The sequence below is a fragment of the Urocitellus parryii genome, chromosome 9 (assembly GCF_045843805.1).
Source record: "Urocitellus parryii isolate mUroPar1 chromosome 9, mUroPar1.hap1, whole genome shotgun sequence".
Taxonomy (NCBI): Eukaryota; Metazoa; Chordata; class Mammalia; order Rodentia; family Sciuridae; genus Urocitellus; species Urocitellus parryii.
Window position 1 is genome coordinate 64,054,545 of NC_135539.1, and position 22,373 is coordinate 64,076,917.

The 22,373-nt window shown below is 36.3% G+C and overlaps 1 protein-coding gene across 3 annotated transcripts in view; it reads left to right on the plus strand.

Moving 5' to 3' along the window:
- Window positions 1-22,373, plus strand: part of Spag6 (sperm associated antigen 6) — a 73,650-nt gene that overhangs the window by 34,310 nt on the left and 16,967 nt on the right. For 2 of the 3 annotated variants that reach the window (XM_026402381.2, XM_026402382.2), the window contains 3 exons: window positions 18,539-18,744; window positions 19,597-19,770; window positions 20,935-21,087. In XM_026402381.2, the coding sequence (XP_026258166.1) occupies window positions 18,539-18,744; window positions 19,597-19,770; window positions 20,935-21,087 (533 nt within the window). The remainder of the gene's footprint in view (window positions 1-18,538; window positions 18,745-19,596; window positions 19,771-20,934; window positions 21,088-22,373) is intronic. The other variant, XM_077802714.1, reaches the window with a different exon arrangement.

Genomic DNA, 22,373 nt, shown 5'->3' on the forward strand with positions numbered 1-22,373 from the left:
ATGAAACATATCACATCTATTTGATCCAACACTTGTTTTCACAAGTATATTTTCTATTTAGGTGTTAATGAAAAAAAGGATAAAGTGAAAATAAATGTCTCTCATGTATGTTCTTTGGCCCAGAGGCCAAATGTGTTAAACCAAATAACAGTTTAATTGTTTACTCAGTGGTTATCTGATTTGTTGGTCATTTTCAGGGTTCAGTTTCTATGCTAGTAAAAACATATGATTCTTCTGCAATTTTTTTTTTGGGGGGGGTACCATGGATTGAACTCAGGGGCACTCGACTACTAAGCCACATCCCCAGCCCTATTTTGTATTTTATTTAGAGATAGGGTCTCACTGAGTTGCCTTACTGTTGCTGAGGCTGTCTTTGAACCCAAGATCCTCCTGTCTCCACCTCCCGAGCCTCTGGGATTACAGGCATGTGCACCTGGCTTCTTCTGCAGTTTTAATTTTTGGGATTTTTTAAAGTTAGGAACTCTTGATTAATAAAGTTTTCTGGAAAAAATAGCATTTTTAAGAATGTAGAATATACAATAACAAAGTATAATCATTTAGCCTCTCTATATGAGGCTAGTAGTCAATTTCTTTAACAATATCATCATCCTGGTAATCATCAAAAAGTGTGTGAGGTACTTTCTTACTGTATAAAGTAAATAAGTTTGTTAAGATCTTACCTCTAGGATTTTACAATCTGAGATAGGAAAATTGTTATAGATGAACATAAAGGTATCCAGACAGCCGGGCCAATAGTAGACAGGAGTCTATGGTGCTATATTATAAAATATGTACAATACATTGGCCAACTATACATTGGAATAAGTAAAAGATAAATCACGAGGTTCATGTGTCTATAGCGGAAAAAAAAGGGAAGGGATTCTTTTTTTTTTTTTTCCTTAAGAACTTTGCTACATTCAGATAACCACTGAATAGACTTTGGGCATAGAAATACAACAGGGAATAACACATAAAGTTGTAAGAAGGAGGCAAGCTCTTTGACTCACAAAATACCTCCTCTAGCTGTTAGCACTTGAAATCTTTTTAGTCTTAGGCTTCATTTTTGGTCTTACACAGATACCTGTGGGAGAACTGTTCTAAATGGGTGTGTGCTGAGATCACGAGAAAGGCAACAGTGGCAGTTTGGAAATATACCAGTTGAAATAGTGCATCATGACACATTTCTTGGAGTCTTAACAAAATTATTGCTTGAACTTGGTTTATTTTTCAGTCACTAGTGTATACATTAACCTAATGACTTTTATATATTGAAGGATAAAACACATTTTTATTTACAGCTGAATTTCTAAAAGTCCATTAAGCACAATATACTTGACTGAAATTTGAAAGTAATAGAGCAGCTTACCACTATCTATTAAAGAATTTAGCTATTAAAAGCTTAGGAATTTGGGAGTATATGAATTGGACTTTGAAATAAGACATGCTTATTATCTTGTCTTACCATAGATTTTTAAATCTACAGACTACAGGAAAATAGGAGCTGTATTAGTAGAACTATGTTAGCTGACCAAATTTAAAGTTAATTTGGGTAGGGGGGAGCCTATTTTGCTCTTATCTGTGGTTTTAAATGAATGAATCAATTTGCTATTTTTAAAAATTATTTATTTATTTTTTTTAGTACTGGGGGTTGAACCCAGTGCTTAACCACTGAGTTACATGCCCAACCCTTTTTATTTTTTGAGAAAGGGTCTCTCTAAATTGCTTAGGGCCTAAATTACTGAGGCTGGCCTTAAACTAGCAATCCTCCTGCCTCAGCCTCCCAAATCACTAGGATTACAGATGTGTGCCACCATGCCTGGCTATCATCTTGCTTCCAAAGTGTTAATTGAATAAGTTAATTGAATCAAAGTGTTTTACTCAAGATAGGACCTCTGGAAGGTGCAATGGTGTGTGCCTGTAATCCCAACTACTTGAGAGGCTGCGGTGGGCATAACAAATTTGAGTTCAGTCTGGAAAATTTAGTGAAAAGAAGGGTGGGGGGCACTGGAGATATATGTCACTCAGTAGTAGTTCAGTGGTAAAGCTCTCCTGGGTTCAATCCCCAGTACCTCAAAAACATACAAAAGATAGGACCTCAAAATGAAAGGGTAACTGCAGTTATATAACCATTTGTGTCAATAGGCTATAATCAGCTGTAGAACATTACTCTGTCGCCTGTGATTTCACACTTGTTTTATCAATATGATGGCCATTGGTGTCATGTGACTACTGCATACTTAAACTATAGAGCTAGTGCATCTGAGGAGTTAAATTTTTTATTTAAAAACTGATACTCTATTTATTGGAAAAAATTATGTATTGTTGGATTGACATGAGAATGTGAACCTACTTTTTCAATTGTAAACTTTTTGAAATATAAATATGGATTGAGTGTTTCAGATGAAAATTTAGTAGCGATGAGAGAAACTTCAGGCACAAATAAACCACAATGGATTTCAAGATTTAGTATAAAGAAAAGAATGTTGAAACTACCTTTCAGATATAGTGCCTTAAAGTATATTCAGATTATACTTGGATTTCTGACCCACAGACATGAGGAGACAATAAGTGATGATGTTTTAGCTGCTAAATTTGGGGTCATTTGATACATAACAATTGGTAAATATGTCATCTGAACACAAAAGGTTCATTGTAGTATACATTAAAACAACAAACAACCAAACCTAACCTAAAACTAATCAAATGTCCAAAGATGGGACATTGAGTAGGTAAATTGTGGCATATTTGTTCAGTGGGGTATTAGATAATTGTTAAAAATGTTGGGTTAAGGGCTGGGGTTGTGGCTCAGCGGTACAGTGCTTGCCTAGCACATTCGAAGCCCTGGGTTTGATCCTCAGCACCACATAAAAATAAATAAAATAAAGATATTTTGTCCTATTACAACTAAAAAAAAATTTTTAAAAGTTGGGTTAACTTCATCTTCAAAAATAAAAAAGACAGTGAAAGCCAATGAGGGGGTTAAAAGAACCACTCAGAGGGAGGCACAGTGAGAATTGCTGACCAGGGACTGCTTTTATAAAAATCCTATGCTAACCTTTATATTTTGATACCAAGAATTGATCCAGAGGTGCTTAACACTGAGCCATATCCCTAGTCCTTTTTATATTTTATTTTGAGACAGAGTCTCCCCGAGTTGCTTAGTGCCTCCCTGTTGCTGAGGCTGGCTTTGAACTTGAGATCCTCCTGCCTCAGCCTCCTGAGCCACTGGGATTAAGGTGTGTGCTTCCACTCCCAGCCTCGATGCTAACCTTTTAATCTCCCAATGTTTTATTTTTGTTTTCCTTTTCTATTTCTTCTCTTCTTTGCCTGTTATTGTAGAGAATTCCATCAGAGTACCTATAGTCTTTCACTGTCCAGCCTTCGCTATTGGGCTGTTTCTTAAAGGCAGGCACTGGGTTGGAGCAAAGAATGAATACCAATAAAGTTTGGAGAATAAAATATGCATTTCCCATGTTAAATTTTTAAAAAGTGGAATACAAAATTGTAGGTAGAATGAAACCACAACTATGGTTGTAATTTTATATTTAAAAAGTAGAAAACACCTTTCAGATGCAAAAAGTATATTTTGTGAAGCTCTGATTTCAATAAGTTTATTCTGTTTATTTCTTCTTTACAAGGGCATTCCAGATCCTCTCTAGTTTGTCCTTATTCAGCTTAAGTCTCAGCTGTTAAAAAATAAAATGCTAAATTGGTGGTGGTGGTGGGCTAAATGTACTTCAAATTTTCTCCTACCTGATATCTTTCAAGGTCATACCCAAGTCTATCTTTTCCCACTTTCTCTGGTCTCTGTTTCTTGACCTTTCCTTACTATGTTTTGAAGCTACTTTTTATTCTTTAACCCTGTAAATGCTGTCAGTTCATCCAGTAAATTGTAATTTCTAACTAGTCCCATTAATACCAGATCATTGGCCTGTTTGCCTCACTTGACTTTGTAAAGGAGCCCAAATAATTTTATCTTTAAAGCAAATGTATATATGCATGTTATAGTTTAAATATGAAGTATCCCCCAAAATTTCATGTGTAAGACAATGCAAGTAAGTTCAGAAGTGAAATAATTGGTTTTGAGAGCCATAACTTAATCATTGCATTAATCTCCTTGAATGGATTAACTGGGTGGTGATTGTAGGCAGGTAGGGTGTGGCTGAGGGAGGTGGGTCCTCTCCCCCTCTCTCTCTGCCTCTGCTTCCTGGTGTGATGTTCTGAGATGCTTTCCCTTGTCAGGCCCCTCTGCCTTGATGTTCTGTTTCACCTAGGGATCAGAGCAATGGAGTTGGCCCTGTGAACTGAATCCTCCGAACTGTGAGCACCAAATAAACCTCTAATTCTCTAAAATGGTTCTTGTCAGGTCTTTTGGTCTGTCTGGTAGAAAAAGCTGAATAAAACAATCCTTAAACTCTCCAACACTCAACCTATGTGTGACCAATGGCTGACATTTGGTAGAGGAAAGTAAGTTAGAAATATGAATTTAGGAAAAAATGATGTGTGAAGGGGTTAAAAAAATCACATGACATTTTTTCATAACAAGCAAATTCTCTATCCATGCTTTTCTCACTTCCACCTGCAATTGGAGATGTTACTCAGCTTAAAATTTCAGCTAAAGTGAATCATTGCCACTTATGGATGCTGCCTCAGATGTGTTGGTGAAGAACCAAGATTTTTGTGGTAGCCAACCTCTGATGGTCCCCAAGATGCCTCCCTTCTATTATTCACATCTCTGTGTGGTCCCCTCCTCCACCACACCAAAGAAATAGAGCAGAACTGAGAGATGCCACTTCCAAGGTGTGGCTTTCATTTTCCATTCTCCCTTTTGGATCACTCACAATGAGGTAAAACTCCTCATGGCAAAGTGAACTCCTCCTAACCCTCCCCTCAGTGTGCGTAGGATCCTCAGATGACACCCTCATTGTAGCCTCGTGAGAAGTCCTGAGTCCAGACCATCCAGCTAAGTCACTTGCAGATTCCTGATCTACATACATACAGACACCATGAAGTAGTAAATGTTTGTTATTTAAAACTTCTGAATTTGGTGTGATTTGTTATAAACAACAGATAACTAAACCAGTTGTAAATAGCTAGGTTAGACTGAAAACTGAACAAATTTCTTTGGAAATGCTATTATTATTATCATCATCAATAGAACACTTAACCACTGAGCCACATCCCCAGCCCTTTATTAATATTTTATTTAGAGACAGGGTCTTGCTAAATTACTTAGGGCCTCTCTGTCATGAGCAGTTTCTATAGACTCAGTCTAAGGCATAGTTAGATTCAATCAAATCTATTTTATTAATGCTCATTACACTTCAGACACACATCCTAATGTTGTTGTTATTATTTAGATGTCGGTGGACCTTTATTTTATTCATTTCCTTATATATGGTGCTGAGGATTGAACCCAGTGCCTCATACATGGCTAGGCAAGTGCTCTACCCCTGAGTCCCAGCCCCAGCCCTGGAAATGCTATTATTAAAATCATACTGGTATATGACCAGTAAATAACAAACTTTGACAAATTGCAGCACTAGGGGCTGGGATTGTGGCTCAGTGGCAAAGCGCTTGCCTCGAATATACGAGGCACTGGGTTTGATCCTCAGCACCACATAAAAATAAATAAATAAAGGTATTGTGTCCATCTACAACTAAAAAATATTTTTTAAAAAAAATTTGTAGCACTGTATTTGTTTTTATTGTCATTTTACTTAATCATGAAAATTTTGATTAAATGGGAGGTATTTTAGTCAGCTCTTTTGTTGCTTCAACATAAAGACCTGACAAGAACAATTACAGGAGGAAAAGTTTATTTGGGGAATCATGGTTTCAGAGGTCTTAGTCCATAGAAGGCCAGCTTCATTCCTTGGGGGCTGAGGAGGAGGCAGAGCATCATGGTGGAAGAGTGTGGAAGAGGAAAGCATCTCAGGATATTACACCAGGAAGCAGAGAGAAAGAGAACTCTCCTCACAACAAAATATATACCCAAAGGCATGCTCCCAGTGACCCACTTCCTCCAGTCCCGCCCTACCAGCCTGCAGTTACCACTCAGTTAATCCCTGTCAGGGACTTGATTCACTGATTAGATTAACCTGTTCATGTCACCTCTAAACCTTCTTGTATTGTCTTATCCGTGAGCTTTTGGTGACACCTAATATCTAAACAATAATAGATTACTGATTATTGTTAATATAAGATTGAAACCACAAGTGGTAGCCAACTTTTAAATGTATTGTTTTAGCTGCTTCCTTTTAAAAAAGTTTTTAAAATGATATTGTGTGGGATATTGTGTGGCATGGTGGTGCATACATGTAATCCAGTGGTTTAGGAGGCTGGGGCAGAAGAATCGAAAGTTCAAAGCCAGCCTCAGCAAATTAATAATGCCCTAAACAACTAGTGAGACTCTGTATCAAAATTTAAAACATAACAAACAAACAGGCAGGGGATGTAACTCAGTGGTAAATAAGCACCCCTCAGTTCAATCTGTGGTACCTAAAAAAAAAAAAAAGATATTGTTGTATATTTTTAGGACCAAATAAACCCCCCCAGCCCATCTTTATTTTTTTTAAATTTTTTTTTAAAGAGAGAGAGAGAGAGAGAGAGAGAGAGAGAGAGAGAGAGAGAGAAGAGAGAATTTTTATTTATTTTTTTAAGCTTTCGGTGGACACAACATCTTTGTATGAGGTGCTGAGGATTGATCCAGGGCCACAAGCATGTGAGGCAAGTGTGCTACTGCTTGAGCCGCACCCCCAGCCCCCCAGCCCATCTTTAAATGAAAATAGAGTCTTCTAATTGAAACGACTGACTGTGACTCTCTTATACTTTTTAAATAAGAATATTCAAATACAAATTTTGCAGGGCTTAGAAACAGAATTAAAGGAAGTTTTTTTTTTCTTTTTTTTTCTTGGTTGTTCATAACATTACATAGTTCTTAATACATCATATTACACGGTTTGATTCACGTGGATTATGAACTCCCCCATTTACCCCGTATACAAATTGCTGTATCACATCAGTTTCCCTTCCATTGATTGACATATTGCCTTTCTAGTGTCTGATGTATTCTGATGTCTGTCCTATTCTCTACTATTCCCCCCTCCCCTCCCCTCCCCTCCCCTCCCCTCCCCTTTTCTCTCTCTACCCCTTCTACTGTAAATCATTTCTTCCATTTGTATTATCTTGTCTTACCCCTCCTTTCCTCTTGTATGACATTTTGTATATCCCCGAGGATCGCCTTCCATTTCCATGCAATTTCCCTTCTCACTCCCTTTCCCTCCCACCTCTCATCCCTGTTTAATGTAAATCTTCTTCTCAAGCTCTTCGTCCCTACCCTGTCCTTGTTTACTCCCCTTATATCAAAGGAGTCATTTGGTATTTGTTTTTTAAAATTGACTAGCTTCACTTAGCATAATCTGCTCTAATGCCATCCATTTCCCTCCAAATTCTATGATTTTGTCATTTTTTAATGCAGAATAATACTCCATAGTATATAAATGCCACATTTTTTTTATCCATTCATCTATTGAAGGGCATCTAGGCTGGTTCCACAGTCTTGCTATCGTGAATTGAGCTGCTATGAACATCGATGTAGCAATGTCCCTGTAGCATGCTCTTGTTAGGGCTTTAGGGAATAGACCGAGAAGGGGAATAGCTGGGTGGAATGGTGGTTCCATTCCCAGCTTTCCAAGAAATCTCCATACTGCTTTCCAAATTGGCTGCACCAATTTGCAGTCCCACCGGCAATGAACAAGAGTGCCCTTTTCCCCGCATCCTCTCCAGCACTTATTGTTGTTTGACTTCCTAATGGCTGCCAGTCTTACTGGAGTGAGATGGTATCTTAGGGTAGTTTTGATTTGCATTTCTCTGACTGCTAGCGATGGTGAGCATTTTTTCATGTACGTGTTGATTGATTGTATGTCCTCCTCTGAGAAGTGTCTGTTCAGGTCCTTGGCCCATTTATTGATTGGGTTATTTGTTATTGTCTAATTTTTTGAGTTCTTTGTATATTCTGGTTATTAGGGCTCTATCTGAAGTGTGTGGAATAAAGATTTGTTCCCAGGATGTAGGCTCCCTATTTATCTCTCTTATTGTTTCTTTTGCTGAGAAAAAACTTTTTAGTTTGAGTAAGTCCCATTTGTTGATTCTATTTGTTAACTCTAGTGCTATGGGTGTCCTATTGAGGAATTTGGAGCCTGATCCCACAGCGTGTAGATCATAACCAACTTTTTCTTCTATCAGATGCCATGTCTCTGATTTAATATCAAGCTCCTTGATCCATTTTGAGTTAACTTTTGTGCACGGCGAGAGATAGGGATTCAGATTCATTTTGGTGCAAATGGATTTCCAGTTTTCCCAGCACCATTTGTTGAAGATGCTATCCTTCCTCCATTGCATGCTTTTAGCCCCTTTATCAAAAATAAGATAGTTGTAGTTTTGTGGATTGGTTACTGTGTCCTCTATTCTGTACCATTGGTCCACCCGCCTGTTTTGGTACCAGTACCATGCTGTTTTTGTTACTATTGCTCTGTAGTATAGTTTGAAGTCTGGTATCGCTATACCGCCTGATTCACACTTCCTGCTTAGTATTGTTTTTGCTATTCTGGGTCTTTTATTATTCCATATGAATTTCATGATTCTTTTATGGATTTCTATAAGATATGCTGTTGGGATTTTGATTGGCATTGCATTGAACTTATATAGGACTTTTGGTAATATCGCCATTTTGATGATGTTAGTTCTGCCTATCCATGAGCAGGGTATATTTTTCCATCTTCTAAGGTCTTCGTCTATGTCTTTCTTTAGGGTTCTGTAATTTTCATTGTATAAATCTTTCACCTCTTTTGTTAGGTTGATTCCCAAGTATTTTATTTTTTGGGGGGATATTGTGAATGGAGTAGTTGTCCTCATTTCCGTTTCAGAGGATTTGTCGCTCATATACAGGAATGCCTTTGATTTATGCGTGTTGATCTTATATCCTGCCACTTTGCTGAATTCATTTATTAGCTCTAATAGCTTCTTTGTAGACCCTTTTGGGTCTTCTAGGTATAGAATCATATCATCTGCAAATAGTGATAATTTAAGTTCTTCTTTTCCTATTTTTATGCCTTTAATTTCTTTCGTCTGTCTAATTGCTCTGGCCAGTGTTTCGAGGACTATGTTGAACAGAAGTGGTGAGAGAGGGCATCCCTGTCTTGTACCAGATCTTAGAGGGAATGCCTTCAATTTTTCTCCATTCAGAATGATGCTGGCCTGTGGCTTATCATAGATTGCTTTTACAATGTTGAGGTATGATCCAGTTATCCCTAATTTTTCTAGAGTTTTGAACATAAAGGGATGCTGTACTTTGTCGAAAGCTTTTTCTGCATCTATCGAGATGATCATATGGTTCTTGTTTTTAAGTCTATTGATGTGGTGGATAACATTTATTGATTTCCGTATATTGAACCAACCTTGCATACAAGGGATGAATCCTACTTGATCATGGTGTATAATTTTTTTGATATGTATTTGAATCCGATTCGCCAGAATTTTATTGAGGATTTTTGCATCAAGGTTCATTAGAGATATTGGTCTGTAGTTTTCTTTCTTTGAAGTGTCTTTGTCTGGTTTCGGAATCAGGGTGATGTTGGCCTCGTAGAATGAATTTGGAAGTTCTCCCTCTTTTTCTATTTCCTGAAATAGCTTGAAAAGTATTGGTGTTAGTTCCTCTTTAAAGGTTTTGTAAAACTCTGCTGTATACCCATCCGGTCCTGGGCTTTTCTAAGTTGGTAGTCTTTGGATGGTTTCTTCTATTTCCTCTATTGTTATTGGTCTGTTTAGGTTGTCTATATCCTCCTGGCTCAATCTGGGAAGATCATAAGACTCAAGGAATTTATCTATGCCTTCACTATCTTCTATTTTATTGGAGTATAAGGATTCAAAGTACTTTCTTATTATCTTCTGTATTTCTGAAGTGTCTGTTGTGATATTGCCTTTTTCATCCCGTATGCTAGTAATTTGGGTTCTCTCTCTTCTTCTCTTCGTTAGCATGGCTAAGGGTCTGTCAATTTTATTTATTTTTTCAAAGAACCAGCTTTTAGTTTTGTCAATTTTTTCAATTGTTTCTTTTGTTTCAATTTCATTAATTTCAGCTCTGATTTTAATTATTTCTTGCCTTCTACTTCTTTTGCTGTTGTTTAGCTCTTCTTTTTCTAGGATTTTGAGATGAAGTATGAGATCATTTATTTGTTGGTTTTTTCTTTTTTTGAGGAATGAACTCCAAGCAATGAATTTTCCTCTTAGAACTGCTTTCAATGTGTCCCATAGATTCCGATATGTTGTGTCTGTGTTTTCATTTAACTCTAGGAATTTTTTAATTTCCTCCTTGATGTCTTCTAAAACCCATTGATCACTCAGCAACCTATTGTTCATTCTCCAGGTGATGCTTGATTTTTCCTTTCTTCTTTTATCATTGATTTTCAGTTTCATTCCATTATGATCAGACAAGATGCATGGTATTATCTCTACCCCTTTGTATTGTCTAAGAGTTGCCCTGTGACATAGTATATGGTCTATTTTTGAGAAGGTTCCATGTGCTGCTGAGAAAAAAGTGTAGCAACTTGATGTTGGGTGGTATAGTCTATATATGTCAATTAAGTCTAGGTTGTTAATTGTGTTATTGAGTTCTATAGTTTCCTTATTTAACTTTTGTTTGGAAGATCTGTCCAGTGGTGAGAGAGGTGTGTTGAAGTCTCCCATGATTATTGTATGGTGGTCTATTAGACTCTTGAACTTGAGAAGAGTTTGCTTGATAAACACGGCTGCACCATTATTTGGGGCATATATATTTATGATTGTTATGTCTTGTTGGTGTATGGTTCCCTTGAGCAGTATGAAGTGTCCTTCTTTATCCCTTTTGATTAGCTTTGGCTTGAAATCTATTTTATTAGATATGAGTATGGACACTCCTGCTTGTGTCCGCGGTCCATATGAGTGATATGATTTTTCCCAACCTTTCACCTTCAGTCTATGTACATCTTTTCCTATCAAATGCGTCTCCTGTAGACAGCATATTGTTGGGTCTTGTTTTGTGATCCATTCTACTAGCCTGTGTCTCTTAATTGGTGAGTTTAAGCCATTAACATTTAGGGTTATTATTGAGATATGGTTTGTTCTTCTATCCATATTTGTTTATTGATGTTACTAAACCTGATTTGTAATCCTCTTTGACTACTTTCCCCCCTTTACTGTCCTACCTCCCATTGTTGGTTATCAATGTTATTTTCCATTTCCTCTTCCTGTAATGTTTTGCCAAGGATTTTTTGAAGAGATGGTTTTCTAGCTGCGAATTCTTTTAACTTTTGTTTATCGTGGAAGGTTTTAATTTCATCTTCTAATCTGAAGCTTAATTTCGCCGGATACACGATTCTTGGTTGGAATCCATTTTCTTTAAGCGTTTGAAATATGTTATTCCAGGATCTTCTAGCTTTTAGAGTCTGTGTTGAGAGATCAGCTGTTATCCTGATTGGTTTACCCCTAAATGTAATCTGCTTCCTTTCCCTTGTAGCTTTTAAAATTCTCTCCTTATTCTGTATGTTGGACATCTTCATTATAATGTGTCTAGGTGTGGATCTCTTATGATTTTGCACATTCGGCGTCCTGTAGGCTTCTAGGATTTGGGATTCTGTCTCATTCTTCAAGTCTGGGAAGTTTTCTTGTATTATTTCACTGAATAGATTGCTTAATCCTTTGGTTTGGAGCTCTGTGCCTTCCTGTATCCCAATGACTCTTAAGTTTGGTCTTTTGATATTATCCCATAGCTCTTGAATGTTCTGCTCATGGTTTCTTAGTAGACTTGCTGAGCTATCTATGTTCTTTTCAAGTTGAAATACTCTGTCTTCATTGTCTGATGTTCTATCTTCTAAGTGATCAACTCTGCTGGTAGTATTCTCAATTGAGTTTTTAAGTTGGTTTATTGTTTCCTGCATCTCTCGTATTTCTATTTGTTTGTTTTTTATTACCTCTATCTCCCTGTGAAATTGATCTTTTACTTCCTGGATTTGTTTGTCAATATGATCTTTCATTGTCTGATTTTGCTGTCTCATGTCTTCCTTGAGACTCCAGATCATCTGAAGCATGTATGAAAAAATAAATAAATAAAGCAAATACACACAAAAGTTTAATGAATGTTAAAAAAAAGCCATAAAGTTTAATGAATGTGAGGTTTCCAGAGCCTTTGATTTCTAATTTGATATTCTAGCTACATAATTTTAATTCTTTTCTCATTTCTTTTTCCCCCAAAGTCTTGTGTTTTGAGTCCTTTTTATGAATTCTCAGAATCACTTAATTTTGCTCAAATCTGTATTATGAGTGGAAAAATTAATATCCATAGATGTTTAGGTAAATTCTTACCCCCTACGCCCCGCCCCACTTTGCAGTCTAATTTTTAGGTTTTCATCAATTTCTTGGAATTCTTTCCTGGATTTTCTTATATAACCACTATGGTGATTCTTTCTTTATACCCCAGAGCACAACTTCAAGAATTAAAAGTAGAAAAAACCCCCAGCTTTCTATATCCAGAAAGTTTCCCACGGGTCAGTTAGGAAGGTATAAAATTCAAGACTGAGGTTGTGAAATGGTGAAATGGTGGTCCACAGATGGATGTGTTTCATTTGGTCTGCATTATGTTGCTCACATGGTATTCTTTAAAAAATAAAATTGTCAACACATAAAAGCTAGGCAATTTCACATTATAAAAAGGTCAGACAACAGTAGGCCTATATTCCTACCTGGTGTATGTTCCTGTGGGGCCAAAACAAAGGAACTGCTGCCGCTTGTAGATGGCGCCCTGACTTTTCCACTTCACTGCTGCTCCCCCAGTTCCCCTATTGTTCCTGTCTCCTCTGGCTTCACTTTATTTTAGTTATTTGCCTGGGCCCTGTGGGCACCTGAGTTTACTGCTTCCGATCTAAACAGGTAACTAGAAATGACTTAATTGGGAAGAGAGGTAAGCTCAGTGGTAGAGCACTTACCTACCATAGGAGGGGCTCTGGGTTTGATTCTCAGTATTGGAGAAAAAGAGAGGGAGTAAGGGCTGAGACCCTTTCAAGCACTGTTTAAACAAAATATCTTTTTCTTGATTTGCCTAGTTTTTTTTTCTTAATTTTTTTTATTGGTGCATAATTTTTTACGTAATAGTAAGATTCATTAGGTAATGCCCAGGTAGGCTTGAAGCAGGCTCCATTGCCTGGCGAGGGTAAAGGCCACTTGCCCTGCACAGCTTTTGTGTGTGTGCCAGATGGGTACCCCCGTGGCTCCAGGCTGGGGGAGCAAGCTCAGCCCAGGGGCAACGGGTGGCTCCCCACACTTTTCCTTTTTAGTCAGCATAGAAGTTAGTTCTAATGTACCATTCATCTAGCACTGGACACTTCTGATTTTTTGAAAGCTGTTGATCTTAAAAGTTCTCCCTTTTATCTATGTTCTTTTTGTTGTACAGTTGTATTAAGGGTTTTTAAAAAATTATTCTAAGGTGAATATTTTGATCCACTTAATTTGTAACACTTCACATCTGTTAGTGAGAGATCATTGCAAATCCAGACATTATGTAGTTAGGAAACAAACAAGCAAACCAGAAAAGCCAGGTCCCAAGAACAGCACAGAATCAAATTATTAAGAAAATGCAACAAAGAGGAATGAAGGGAAGGGAGAGGGATAGGAATAGGAAAGACAGTGGAATGAATCGGACATAACTTTCCTATGTACATATAAGAATACACCACAGTGAATCTCAACATCATGTACATCCACAAGATTGGGATCCTAATTAGAATAAGATATATTCCATGCTTTTGTGTGTGTGTATTTGCATATATATATATATATATATATATATATATCAAAATAGATGCTACTGTTCTGTAAAACTAAAAAGAACAACAACAACAACAACACACAAAACACCCAATGGGGGGGGAGGGGAGAAAATGCAATTGTGTAAGAGCAAGTACTTTTCACCCCAAAGTTCCACATGTTACTGTTACTCAAAAAGTTGCATGCACATAAGCCTGATAGTGTTGCTAGAAAGAATTATGGGAAAACCTGAGAGGGGCAGAGAAGTATGGAGACATCTCCCCTGCTCTCTCTGTTCCTTCACTCAAAATGAGCTATTCATGAAGTCAAATAAAACAAGTTACTCCTTTACAAAGACAGCTGATCATCAAATTCTGGGACCTATATACATTCAATTGCCTACATGTGTGCAATAAATGGCTTTGGTATTTGTGAATAAGGAAAGTACTATTGGATTATTCTGGCAACTTGCAGTCTAAAAAATGGTCAAAAATAAATAACCCCAAACGTTTGAAAAATGTAACATTTTAACTTAAATGTAATAAGGGCATGAATAAAGGCAGCAGCTGAAGTGTGAAAAGATAAATGAATGTTTCTTGTGCACAATAGTAACTCTTCAAAGAATAATTACATCTCTTTCCTAGTATTTAAGGAGACACATATCTCACCATTTTTAAAATACTTTCTGCGTTATTGAGAAATAAGCTAAAAATTTTGTGTCTGTTTATCCTTTATAATAATTGTGTTAATAGAGTTAGTCCCAATAGTAGCTATAAGTATAGATAGAAGATATGTTTATATTTCATCATTATTTTTAGTTCTGGGAGTCAATCCCAGGGCCTTGCACATGCTAGGCAAGTGCTCTACTACTGAGCAATATACCCAGCACTTTTTATTTTTTAACAAATAACCATATTGAAAATTTGGCAAATAGGAAAGAAAAATATATTACTAATAATACTACTGATCCATTATAAATATTATTGGTATGTTGGTATGATTTGTTATGTAGCTTTTTTCTTTGCAAGTTTAAAGTTATGACCACCTTCTTTTCATCTTGCTTGCCATCTAACAGTATAAGATTGTCACATTATTGCATATTAGAAGATGTATTTTTTAAAAATTAATTTTGAAGATTCATTTAAAATTCACAATGAGACTAAGATATTTTCAGATACTGAAGATAAACTTCTTGGCTTTCAGATGGTTTTTGGTCAATCTGTTTTGAGCCTCTTAAGTCTGTACATATCAACCTTTGATTTCATAAGTATGGTATCAAATGAACTTCCAAAAAATTATTTCCAAACTGGAGTTTAAAATAATCTCCCTAAGATTTCTCCTATGGGAAATAACTTTTAGATATTCAGAATTTTTTGCTTTGCTCCCTACTTTTTTCTTTTAAAGTAGAAAACTGTAGGAAAAACGAAAATGAGAGCAGGGGATAAGTTGGGAAACACTTCCTGAAATCATATCCCTGTGTACATTTCTCCTGAACACTCCACAGATTTGACTTCTGGCTCTGCTCCTCATTGGTGAGTTCAGTTGCCCTGAGCAGGGTCTTCTAGAACAGAACAGTGTTTTACTCTGTTCTGTTTTCCCCAAATCTAACCAAGTTTCCAGCATATAGTAAGCACTTAACATTTGATGAGTGAAGGAAAATAGGAAAACATATACATATCACAGAGGAAAGAATTATATCAGGATGTTTTCAGCTGTAAGTTACTGAACAGCAACTACAAGTGGCTTAAACAAAAAGGACATTTTTTATTTCACATGACACAAAGTTCAGATTCAGGGCAGTTGTGAGGTTGGTTAGCAGCTGAACGGTGTTGTGGAGGACCCAGATGTTTTTCATTTTTGTACTAAGCCATTCTCAGCATATTGGTGATTTCTTCTGTTATAGTTGTAAGATGGATGTAGGAGTTCCAGATGTCATTTGCAGACCATGAGCATGTCCAACAAAGAAGAGGCAGTATTTTCTCCTGTGAATCTCAAGTTTATTACAAGGAAAAAAAAACTTTTTACAGATGCTTCCAGCTGACTTCCACTCAGGTCCCTTTGGCCAGGATGACTTCACCAGCCCATGCCCTGACTGACAAAGGCTATTTGATAGACACCAATAGTGACTAGTACTAAAATTCCAGAGGAAGCAATAATAGGGAAAAGGAGAAAGATGTGCCATAGAGGAAAAGGTGGTGATAGAGGCAAGATGAAATCACCTGTAGTATACCTAACACATAGTGTGATATGACTTAGGCCAATTTCATGCTTATCTATATCAGTGTGTGTGTGTGTATATATATACACACACACACACACACACAACACACACACATACACACACACATACATACATACTATCTCAGAATAACATTATTTTAAAGGAACAAGTATACCATTCAACAGCAGATCCCAACTTTGGAGATGTACAGAATAGGAAATTGCATATACAAAATTGCTGAAACTAGGCTGGGGATATATAGCTCAGCTGGCAGAGTGCTTGCCTTTCATGCACAAAGCCCTGGGTTCAAATCCCAGCAACACACACACACACACACACACACACACACACATTGCTGAAACCAATCTAGGGTCTTGGAAACTTCATTACCTTCATGGCAAATTTTCATCTAGGGCCATCCCTAGCCTTCCCCACATTGAACATCACTACTCAAGAAAGAACAGAAAATTGCTTAGGATGGAATTGGGTAACAATTTAGGAGAACAGTTTGCTTCACTATTAGCATTACAGTATTCAAGAAAAGGGGGAGATGGCAATTTAGCAGTCACTTCAGGGAAAAGATCAAAGGCATGGAAATTATAAAGATAATAGATGTGTTTAAAAAGAAACTTGAGATTTGATTAATAGCACTTTTAAATAGTTGTGGTTTATTGCATATTCTTGTATGAACTATTAGAAACTATGTATAAAAATGAAAATATATGAGTAGATGAATTATTCTTGTACTTTTTTGATACAAATATTCAGCCCATTATATTCTAGCATAGGTACATATAAAGTTGATATTACCATACAACATCTGTATAATTTGGATTGAATTGAATTCTTAAGGCCCATGTTAAAAATTAACAGCAAATATGAGTATTGTATTTAGATATTACATATACTTTATATTTTCTTCCTTCACTTGTGTGGGAGGGTGATGTGAGGTACAGGAGGGAAACATCGATCATCTGTTTAACCTGCTGTCTTGATTGCAGTGGTATACCAGAGATTACTTCTGAGGAACCTGTTACATAGCTGTTACACAAGACTGTAACAGTCTTTCTGCTCTTGTCTTCTTTAAAAAATAAAATAAAATAAAACAAGTTAAAACAAAACAAAAAACATTTCCTCTTCTCTCTGGTTCTTGAAATTACATATGAACTTCCCACTGCATACCATATTTCACACTGGATTTTAAAAATGGAAACATATTTGCTAATGAATGTAGTGTTAATTTGCAGAAGTGTATTGTTGACACCCAGAGTTGAATGAGCTTGGCACCTAATAACCTTTCATTAATACCTGTTTAATGAAAGAATGAATAAGCTGTTTATTCAGTATTGAAATCATTATGATAATTTAAGGAAAACAAGTTTTGGACACTAACCTGTATTTGCTAACATTATTTTCTTTTTGAAAATACGATAGTACCAATCTTTTGAAAAATTAAGCACTACATTCTCTTCAAATGAAAGACTTTAAGTTATATGCCAAGTAGCTATTTTAGCTTGACAAGACATTTATTTATGGTTAGGGCATTACAAATCTGAGAAATAAAAGCATAATTTGAAAGGAAGAGTTTATAGAAATGAGTATAGGTGATTCAGTAAGAGACTATGAATGCAATGAGAGTAGAATCTGTAACTATGTATGGTGCTTTATGCTTCTCAAAAGACATTCTTTATATACATATTATATGGGTCGGCCTTCCTGTCTCCCATTCTTTATAATTAAAAATGTATTATTTTTATAGCTGTTATCCTTGGACACACAAGTAAATCAACATGTATATTCAAAAGATATTTACTTGATTTCTGGTATGTAACATAGTTAATGTTTGGGTAAAGGAATAATTTCATCTTAACATTTATATTTTAAAAAGTATGTGGATCAGTTGTAAATCTCGTTTTTGAAAGTGTTTTTAATGCACAATGAAAACACAGCTTTTTATTTTGTATAAAGTGTTTAAAAAATCTTTTAAAAGTATTACAAGATGAAAGGAATTTAAAAATCGACATTATTGGCACAAGATTCATGTTAATGTTTACTCACGTAAATAGCACAAAATACTGCCTAATTAGTGTGGTTGGTAAATTTTTGGTACTTTAATTTTCTCTGTTATTGTAAACCATGCATAAAATGCTTGCCTATTGAGAAGTGCAGAATTGTCAGAGCTTAAACAGCTGACATCTGCTTACTCTCTTAAAAAAAAAAAAAAGAATAACAAGCCATTTCAGCCTAATCTACCTCAAATGTGTTCATGTAAATGGAGGTCCATCTATTGACCTGTGTTCTTTTCAGCTCAGGATTGGTCCACATGGTTTATGAAACCAGGAAAGCTGATTTGAAATGCAGATGTCGAGAGAGTGAAGTCCACCCTCCCTTTTTTTCTTTGCTGTATCTGTCAGGGTGAAAAATGGCTTGCACAAGGGTCAGTCACCCATACTCACTTAATTACTTTTCTTGGACCCACAGAACTGTCACAAGCTGTGGTGGATGCAGGAGCTGTTCCTCTTTTAGTACTCTGTATCCAGGAGCCAGAAATTGCTTTGAAAAGGATTGCTGCTTCAACCCTCAGTGATATTTCAAAGCATTCTCCAGAGTTAGCACAGACAGTAGTGGACGCAGGAGCGATTGCTCACTTAGCCCAGATGATCCTCAGCCCTGATGCTAAATTAAAGGTATTTATAAAAAAGCCAAGAGACAAACCAGATTTCTAACAATCTAAAAAAAGAAAAAAGGAAATGTGCACAGTTTAATATTCTACAGCTAAAAATAATTAGTAAATTATCATTGAAAACAGACATGAATATACTTATTATTCTATGGTCCGTTAATATGTGAAAAAATGATATAAAGATTAGAAAATAAACAAGTGATTGGGAAAACTCGCCGCAATATTTAAAATTAGAAGTAGCATTGAGGTTAACATTAACCATTAAAAGAAAGAGTCAAATCTCAGGGTTGAATGGGACCTAAAGGTTTTCTAGCCCACCATCATAATATTAAAGTTTCTTTTGAAAATGGTCATATTTATGTTAATCTTCTTTGCAGCTTTCCAAAATCATATTTTGAGTTAATATTCACCAATTTTTACTTTTGTATTCTCATATTTATACTCTATAAAAATTTTAAAATTATTAATGTTAATAAGCAACAGAAAGTTCTTTGAAATGGTATCAAATCATAACAAAAATGTTAGTTCTGCAACCATTTTTGTACTAAATTATTACGTGTCATAAATTTACCATTTATACTTAAGAAATGATCTTCATCAAAAAGTCATATTCTTTCATAATCTATAAAAGGTAGAATTTTAAATTAGAGAACAAATTTAGAAATTAGGGAATTAAAAAATGAATATAAGACTAGGATGTAAAAGTCTCAAAATTCAGAAACCTTAGGTCATATTATTTAATTTTTTTCTTTTTTATAATGGAATTTGAATATTTAGCTATTTAAATTACATCTGAACTCTGTAGTGGACTAGGGGAGTCTATGTAATGTTTTTGTTATTTGTTTTTGTTTAACAGCGTCAGATCCTTTCAGCTCTCAGCCAGATTGCAAAACATTCTGTGGATCTGGCAGAAATGGTTGTTGAAGCAGAGATTTTTCCAGTTGTACTTACCTGTCTGAAGGACAAAGATGACTATGTGAAGAAAAATGCTTCTACTTTAATTAGAGAGATTGCAAAACATACACCAGAGGTGAAAAAAAGTTTGGTTTCTTTAAAAAAAAAAAACCTTCAAGATACAATAATACGTAATTTTATTTTTCAAATGAAACAGTTTATTTATGGGCCTGAGGGTTGTGCCATGGGATCTAGTTAAGTCAGGGTTTTTCAGCTCAGCACTATTGACACTTTGGACTAGGTGATTCTTTGTTGTGGTAAGCTTTGCTATACATTGTAGAATGGGCTCTGCCCACTGGATGCCAGCTACACACCTCTCCCGAAGCGGTGACAATCAAAAATGTCTCCACAGGTTACAAAATGTCCTCCAGGGGACAGAATTGCCCCCATCTGAGAACCACTGGATCATAATAATGGAGTTTGAGTTGAAATTTAAGTTTTTAATCATTTCCAGCTTCCCATTTCTTGATTGTGGAGACTGTGGACTACTGTCACCCTTATCATCTTATGTCAGCTGGGAGTAGTCAGAATAGTATACCTCTAGGTTGGGATAGAGCACAAAGGTCCACTGATCTAACGTGACCACTCTATCAGCTGCTCTCACATGATCATTTCCTGATCTGAGTTCTTAGATGTGAAAGAATTAGAGACAAAGCAAGCTGTGTTGATTCTGGAGCTGTATCTTCTTTTCTGTATATATTTTGACTAATCAAATTTCACATTAAAGTCTCATTTCTTATTTCATCTAACATCTTTATTTGGTTGATATTTTTTAAAAATGGAAGAGCATGCAGCTCCTAATCATTGTTAGCAAAGGAGGGATAATTAGGTTAGCATATTTCAAGACTGACATTGTCTTTCAGCATTCAGTGATTAATCTGCTTCATACTCACACATTGTGATTGGGGTTTCAGTAGTTAGCTAGTTATGAACTAGCCCTAGGCTTAGTGTCTAGGTGAGGAATTTTGACATCCATTATAATAGGGATAAAAGTTGTGCCATCAATGCATGAAAAATTAAACGGAGGAATAAAGACTCTCACAGTGAGTATATTTGTGTGTTTGAATTAACAAGGCTATTATATTTGTGTATTTCTTTACTAAATACCATAGTTTCTCTAAATGATATTTCAGTTTTACTAGTTGTTCTAGGTTCTAAATAAAGTGTGGCTACACTAATATTTAAAGATGATCATATGCTTTCCAGCCCCGATTGTCTAGCTCTTGTTCTTTTCTTCCAGCTTGCACAGCTGATAGTTAACGCGGGAGGAGTAGCTGCTGTGATTGATTGTGTTGGGTCCTGCAAGGGAAATATAAGGCTGCCTGGCATCATGATGCTCGGTTATGTGGCAGCTCATTCTGAAAATCTAGCAATGGCAGTGATCATTTCCAAGGTTGGTTTGTTCTTCATTTCTCCTTGTTATTACAGTAAGATATTCTAAGACGGAACTATACAGATTGAGACTCTTCCACAGAATATAAAACATAACTGGTCAGAGCAAAAGAATTATCTGAAAAAATTTTCAGTTGTTTCAATGTGTTTTTCTGTGCTTATGTTTCCTAAAGCAATCCTTGATGAAAGATTTAGGTCATAGGAAATTTCAACTTTTAATCAAGAGTTTCATATCCACTGTTCTGAGTATTACTATTTTCTGTATTTAAATATTACAATAATATCTTACAGAATCGTGCATATTTACAAACATGTAAAGCATAACTTGGTTAAAAACTAATATGAATTATATGACAAGTAGTCACTTTCACTGTTCTGAGGTCTACACATCCCTTCCTCCCTTTCCTGTCATTTGGAAGGAGATATGGCAATGGCTAGGATACCTTTTTAAATTCATTTTCACTCAACTTTCATAAACTCGTTTCTCAAACTAGGCCATCACAGCATAGGTCAGACAGCAGTGCTCCTTGTTTCCTAGGGATTTTGCCTTATCTCGGTTTACAACTTTCTATGGACCCACCATAGGTGCAGCCCTGGTACATAGTAGGTGCTCACGAAATATGTTGATGAATAAATATTGATCTGAAGAACGCTTCAAAGGCTCTGTGTGCTTAAAGTGTGTGTGGCGACCCTCTAGGGTGTGGGTTTCTTATCAGCGTAGAAAACGTGCTGCTGTATGTTAAACAGAAACGTGGATTTTTTTTTTTTTTTTTATCCCTTGCTAATCCTCAGAATAAAAAGGAGACTCGGATCTTTATTTTCTACCTATTTCATGATGATTCTTTGCTTCACTCCCTTTCATCCTGTTCTTTTTCTTTTGTTCTTCTATTACCACAGGCTGTGACAGAGACTAGAGTAGTAGTGGTGCTTTGGGAAGAGTCACAGTAAGAATGTTACTGGGTTTTTTTTGATCCTCCGTTCTTTTGTGGAAAGTCAGAAAGCTCCCGCCTAGGAGGAAGGATGAAGGCCGCAGCAGCTGCCTGTGCTGCCTCCCCGCTCTCGCCAGCCGACCAGGAGGCTCTCCCCTTTGGTCTAGGGCTGCCGCTGGCCTCTCCCACCTGGTTTTGTTTTTCAGCTAGTTAAGATCAAGGTGGCGGCAGCAGAGGCGCACCCCCCAGTAGAGCAGCTTTCTCGTCTTTTCCCCGTGTAGTTCTTCAGGGACTATTAATAACGCCCTACATTTAAATAACGCTTTATAATTTTTTGAAGCACATTCATGCTCCTTAT